Source organism: Stenella coeruleoalba, assembly GCF_951394435.1.
Source record: "Stenella coeruleoalba genome assembly, chromosome: 11".
In the NCBI taxonomy this organism is placed as follows: domain Eukaryota; kingdom Metazoa; phylum Chordata; class Mammalia; order Artiodactyla; family Delphinidae; genus Stenella; species Stenella coeruleoalba.
The window spans coordinates 15,763,853-15,770,292 of NC_137157.1; the positions used below are offsets into that span (position 1 = coordinate 15,763,853).

Genomic DNA, 6,440 nt, shown 5'->3' on the forward strand with positions numbered 1-6,440 from the left:
CTCACGGATTCCGGGGGTGTGACTTGCACGCTTGGGAAGAGGACCGTGGGACACACTGCTGGGCCGGAATCAGAGGGGTGGGCGCGAGGGTGGGGGCAGGGGGTGGGGATACAGGATGCACGGATGGAAAAGGCTGGGGGCACAAACACGCATGCCCAAGCCGGAAACGTTTTCAGGGGAGAGCAATGCGCATCCCCGGAATGAGGGGGGTTGGGAGGGATGCGATGTGCAAGCCCGGGGGGCGGCCCGAGGGTGCTATACCGCACGCCCGGGGCCAGGGCTCTTTACCTTATCGCTGTAATCCCTCAGGACCCGCTCGATAGCCCCCGCCTCGCCGGCCCGGACGATGTAGAGGGCGCGCTCCTCATCCATGGCCGCAGGTGCGGGGGAGCCGCGGCCGCTCTGCGCGCCCAAGCCGCTGCCTCCAGGTAAACGCCTCGCGCCCCCACTCGCTCGCTCGCTTCTTCCCAGCTTCCTTCCTTCCCTCCTTCCCTCCCTCCCTCTGCCTCCAACCCGCCAGCCTCCGCCCGGGCAGGCCCGACGTCACCGCCCCTCAACTTTCACCCCGCGACGTCACTGGTCCCCCAGCAACCGGCGCCCCGCGGCCACCCCCGACAAGGCCCAGGACTCGGTAGAGGCCTGGCGAACGGCCTGAGGGGGCAGTCAGGCCCGAGGCCCTGCTAGCTCTCCTGCCTCTCCCTCCCTCGGAGAAGAGTCCAGCCTTTTAAATGTGCTTTCACAGACAGAACTGTTCTCCCCTGACCCTCTTCTATGAATCATTCTCCTCAGCTGACGAGAGCAACCCGGTTCTTCCCCGCCCCTCTAAGAGCCAGCAGCTAAATGGACTACAATTCCCTGCGTGCAATGGGGTCATTCCACTCTTCCATCTAACTTACCGGAGTGCCGAATGGCATGTCGGGATTAGTAGTCATCCAGCGGGAAAGACTTCCCTCCAAAGGCATGCTGGGAAGTGTGGTCCTGCGAAGGCCGGAAACTGGAGTCCGGCGGCCGCCTGAGGCCAGCGGCCCAGAGACCGTTAGGGGGAGGGCCTAAGCGTCGGCTCTGCCTCCTTTTTGTTCCTTATGGAGCTGACCGTCCTGCTCGAGCCTTTGCTGGTTGGACTGGTTGACAGCCGCGGAGACTGGCACCCCTTGGTGGGAACTGTCATGCACCGGTTTAATTCCCTCTTTTCTCGTTCAGCGGTTTCGGTCTCTTTGAAATTCTTTCCTTCCTTCCTTGTTTGCGGTCATGCTATGTATTCAGCTACAATAATGTGGGAAATTGCAGGCAGTTCTCGGATAAAAAGGGGACTCGGCGGTTTTTTGCCTTAATAATAATAGCCGCCTTGTATCGCGTGCCGCCGGGACTGCAGACTCGGAGTTAGGTGATTTCTCACGACACTTGAGATTTTTGTGGAACCGTAGGAACCCGAATAGATTAAGTAAATTGTCCTAAGTCACATAGCCAGTAAATGGGGAATTCGAGATTTGTATCAGCGTCTTTCCCCAAAGGCAGCTGCTCTACAACCGCCGGTAAATGTGATAATACGGATATACTAGTAATGATAGTGATGGTGATGATGGAGGCTCACATTTGCTCAGTGTTCGCTACATGCAGACATTCTGTTAAATACTTTACCTGTGTTATCTCAGTCAATTTCTCACAAATTAAGTCAACAAATATTTGAGCATCTATGCTGTGCCAGGCACTGTTCAATACCGTTCAAAACTGTTCAGTATGTTTACAGTGGACTCAAAATGAAGCCCCTGCTGTTGTGGAGCTTCCATTTTAGTGCTTAACCCTATGAGGGAGGTACTATTCTCATTTTAATATGAGGAAACTGAGTATTGGAGAGGTTAATAGATTGATTTACCGAGGTTGCAGAATTTGGAAACTGAATTTGAACTTGGAACCTATCTATGCTCTTTCTGCTCTCCCAAGCTAGTTGCTAGAGAGTGGATGAATTCTCCAAGTAACTTTCAGTTTTCCATTCCCAGCAGCCTTTACCAGAATCATCTTTCATGCCAGCCCTGCTTGCCTCTCCCTCTTGAGCTGTGCTAAAGAGGAATTAGAGGGTTTTTTTTTTCTATGTGTCAGACATTGTGCTAGGCTCTGAGAACTTAGAAATAAAAACAAGTATGCAATCTGAGCTCATGGAGCTTTTGGTCTTTCTGTGGATTAGACTTTTCACACAGCAAACCTTTATTGAGCATATTTGTTGAGCCAGGTATTGGGGTAAGTGCTGTGTCCATAATAAAGTCAGAAAGATTTTAATCTATCTCTTTACAAAGCACGTTCATGGAAAGGTCACGGTATAGTAAGCTGTATTCCTTAGGTAATAGTAATATCTTCCAGTTATTTTTTTAATCATTTACAAAACATTTTAATATACACCGTCTCAGTGGATCATTGAGGAAGGTATTGTTCCCATTTACATATAGGAAATCAGGCTCAGATTAGTTAGATTACACCAACTGGGACTCACACTGAGAGCTGTAACATAAAATATTCGGGTGCTTACTCTCTGTCCAGTACTGTACTACGTGCATTTTGGGTAACCATATATTTATTTTTGGAGCAAGGGCTCCTGTGCAGGATACTAACAAGCATAAAGTATCTGAGTAGAGGTTTCTTTTAAAGAGGGTCTTATACACATGTGTTTGAAATGCCTGTTTACCAGAAATAGGCCATGTTTTTAGACTCCAACCCTGTACTTCCAAAAAGAGATTTAAAAAATGTGAAACCACATGAATTAATGGCTTGGGAAATTGTACTTTAGTAAATCTTAATTAAGCACCAATATTCTGATTTTATAAATCAAAAGGATCTTTGACTCTAATTCAAGTCATCCTTTGACCACTGACGAGACTCTGGTCCCAGAAAAATTAAATGACTTGTCCAAAATCAATAGTTAAAAGCAGACTCCGGGACTAGAGCCTAGACTAGCTAAATCCTGGGTCACTACATCACTTTACCTCCCTGAATATTTAGTTATGTGATACTTTCAGTGACTAGAGTCTCTGGTCCAGCGGTAACTCCAGTTCCTGTTGATTCTTGCATGGCTTGGTGCCAAGGAATTAGGATTTAGAGCCTGGGTAATCAAAGCAACAAATATTTATTCACAAGTCACTGCTCTGAGATGTAGCAATATAATTCTGTACATATATATGAATAGTGCTTTACTGTTCTCAAAATATCTCCACGTAGATCATCTGATTTAATCCTTGTAATAGCTGAAAAATGCAAGGTCAGTAGGACAGGCACTATCTTCCTTTTTATAAAGAAAAGGGAAGTTCAGTGTGTTGATTAGCTTGCTCATAAGCAATAAGTGTGCTAGTAAGTGGTATAGTTAAGGGCTAGAAACACTGGGCTCTGATAGCATAAAATGTTATGAACTTATAGGTCAGGGCCAATGAAAAAACCCTGCAAATAGTTACTAGTCATTTATTTTCGACTTTGATATATCCTGCGGTGGCATTTCCTCTGCCGTGACAATGGACTAGTTGGAATGTGCCAAATTGAGGGTCTTAAAGGAGCACCTGGTGCTAACAGCTTTTAGAATCCAAATCTTTCACATGTAATACTTTTTATACATTTTCTTTAGAAGAAAGCAGAAATTAAAAAACTAAACAGCTTGGTCTAGTCGCTACAGCTCCAGAACTGGAGTTCAGAGAATTTTGCTAATTCAAGATACAAACTGTCACTCAACAACCACTGTGCCACTATGTGAGGCTACTCTCTCAATCTCTCTTAAGCCATGGTGTCCTCAGCTGTAAAATAAAGGGACTGATCCAGATAGAATCTTGGTTTTCTCTCAGTTCTAAAATTTTGTGATTCTAAGGACAACAACAAAACCACATTTGAACACGCTCATTCTTTAGACAAATCTGTTAATGAGAGTGAGGTTGTACATATCAATGTGTGCAAATCAAAATATCAGTATGATACATGCAAATCATTGCTTGGGCATACCTGCAAGGATTCTGATTCAGTTGATCTGTGGTGAGGCCTGGGTATTGGTAGTTTTAAAAGCTTCCCGGTTGATTCAAATGAACAGCCAGGGTTGAGAACCACTGGACTAATATTCTGGTAGAATATCCACCACTAAACTAATTTTTTGCTAGACTACCAAACTTAGGTGCACGTGACTCACTAATTAGTCTTTGAGAAATCAGAAAAATATAGCAAGGTAAAAGTTATCTTAATTTCATTTTCTATCAAGAATGAAGTCTCCCTTTTGTAGCAAAGTTAATTAACATGATTTGTACCTTTAACAAATATTTGGTGCTCATTGGAGCACAGCATTGTCTTAGGTACCATAAAAAAGAAAAACAGTAAAATCAATTGATCCTGTTCTTTGGGGATACAAAAAACATCCAGGCAATCAGCAAATCGTTTCTACTGATAAGTAGGAACAAATTAAATGTAAATATTATGCAAATCAAAGTAAGATAAACATTGATGGAAGAAGAGTAATCAGAGAAGCCTTCTTGGAGGAGGAGAACTATATAGAGAATAGTACAGAGAGCTTCGAGGGTTAGCAGATAGGGAGAAATGCCAGGAGAGAAGTTCAGGAGGCCAAAACTAATGAAACACTTGTTGAGAAATAATAATCAACTTGGTTGAATTTGAAAGCCAGCAAGGGAGATTTCCTTAGAGGTCAGTTGGTCAGCAGGATAAGGAAAAATTAAATCTGAGAGACATTTTATTATCACTTTTGACTCTATAACCAGCCAATCCAACTTGAGCTTACAACGTGTTACATTCCTAAAAACTATCTCACAATACCATACGACACAAATAGAACTGGGAGACAGAAAAGGGTCTGTTGCCGACTAGTGTCAAACCCTTGTGCACGTTATTTTAATTTCTCAGGATCTTATTTATAAAATTAGAGTTTAATTAGATGACTTAAGAGCTTTTTTTTTTAACTCTTAGAAATTTATGACTACTTGATCCAGGCTTTCAGCACCTTTATGAGGTTCCTCCACAGTATTCCCAGTATTCTAATTGCTAAAATTGAGCCCATGCTGTTAGTCCTTGGCAAATTACCTATAGTTGTTCAATACTGATTGACTATCCACAGTGGGGCTCTCAAATTAAGCACACAAAATGGGCGCTGCCCTTTAGGAGTTTTTATTTATCCAAGAGCTGGAATGTGGGTCAGACCTATTTGCATCTCGCTGGCTTGGAATCCCATCCAAACACCTCTTGGGAAAACCCAGCGCTTTGGGTGGCAATGCTGTAATGTGGCGAAAGAAGTTGGACTGGGAATTGGAAAACCTGGTTTTTAGTCCAAACTCACTGTGTGAGTCTCAGAAGCCCATCATTTGTCAAATTCCTTAAAACCCTTCTGGCAACCAGTTTTTTGTATCTCAGAGGAAGACTTGAAAGCCAAAGGACTCTACTTGCCCTCTTTGAGCATTGATTTTCTCAACTGTGATGAACATAATAATATCTACTTTGCAGGATGTCTTTAGGGTTAAAGGAGATGGCTGTCAGAGTGGCCAGCACAGCAGACCTGGCATGGAATAGCCACTCAAATGTTAGCTGAACTGGAATACAAAATGCAACCTCCCTCACAATGATGTTGGAAGATGTGGGGACAAAGGTCATGTTATTCCTATCGATGCACAAATGCTTGAGTTTTGTTGTTGCTGATGTTGTTTTTAAGAACACAAAAGTAATTCCAACACACTGCTTTGATCTTTAAACCTTGTAGTTAATGTCTTTAACACTGACACGCTTTGACATAAGACAGTTTGGGGATAGTGACTGTCATATATGTGTGTAGGTAAGTAAGGAGCCTAAAACACCACACACACACACACACACACACACACACACACACACACACACACACACACACACACACACACACACACCCCATATCAATGTCTTTGCAATTAAGCTTTTGAGATTCACATGTCAGAGGAAATATATTCTCACAGCCCTTCTTCCAGTCACTTCCTTTTTAGCTCTGTATGCAGTAAAGCGTTAATTTACTTACCAACATTTGACTAAACTCTTAAGGTTCAACCCTAGGAGGAGGTGGCAGTGGACAAAGGATTATTGTCATTCATCATCAACACACTTTAGTCTTCCCCTCCAGTTGCCTATGAAGGATTAGCATTTCCCTGAAAGGAGGAGGACAGAATAAATTGCATCTCCCGCCAAAGAACTGCCGGCTCCTTTCAGCTGGGGGCACATACCGGGAGCTTTTCCCATATTAGTCAGCTCTATCGCAACTTTTGGGCAGTGCCTGCATCTGACTTTCATGGGTTTCAGGGTCAGTCAAAACAGAATTGTAGGGTTGTCGAGGTCAGAGGCCACTGCTGTCAAAGGGTAGTGACCTGAACAGCAAGAGGGAGCCAGCGCCCCCCTCCACCCCCTCCAGTGACTTCATTCTAGTGAATACTTGGCTCATTGCACCTCCCCTG

The 6,440-nt window shown here is 44.1% G+C and overlaps 1 protein-coding gene across 6 annotated transcripts in view; it reads right to left on the reverse strand.

Annotated features, from left to right (window-relative positions):
- The window catches only part of RIC8B (RIC8 guanine nucleotide exchange factor B), a 127,560-nt gene extending 127,085 nt beyond the window's left edge, over nt 1-475 (reverse strand). For all 6 annotated transcript variants that reach the window (XR_013830669.1, XR_013830670.1, XR_013830671.1 and 3 more), the window contains exon 1: nt 289-475. Coding sequence is in view for 3 of the 6 variants with exons in the window: in XM_079938422.1 (XP_079794548.1) it covers nt 289-372 (84 nt within the window). In the remaining 3 variants the exon portion in view is untranslated. The remainder of the gene's footprint in view (nt 1-288) is intronic.
- Nucleotides 476-6,440: the final 5,965 nt, after the last annotated feature.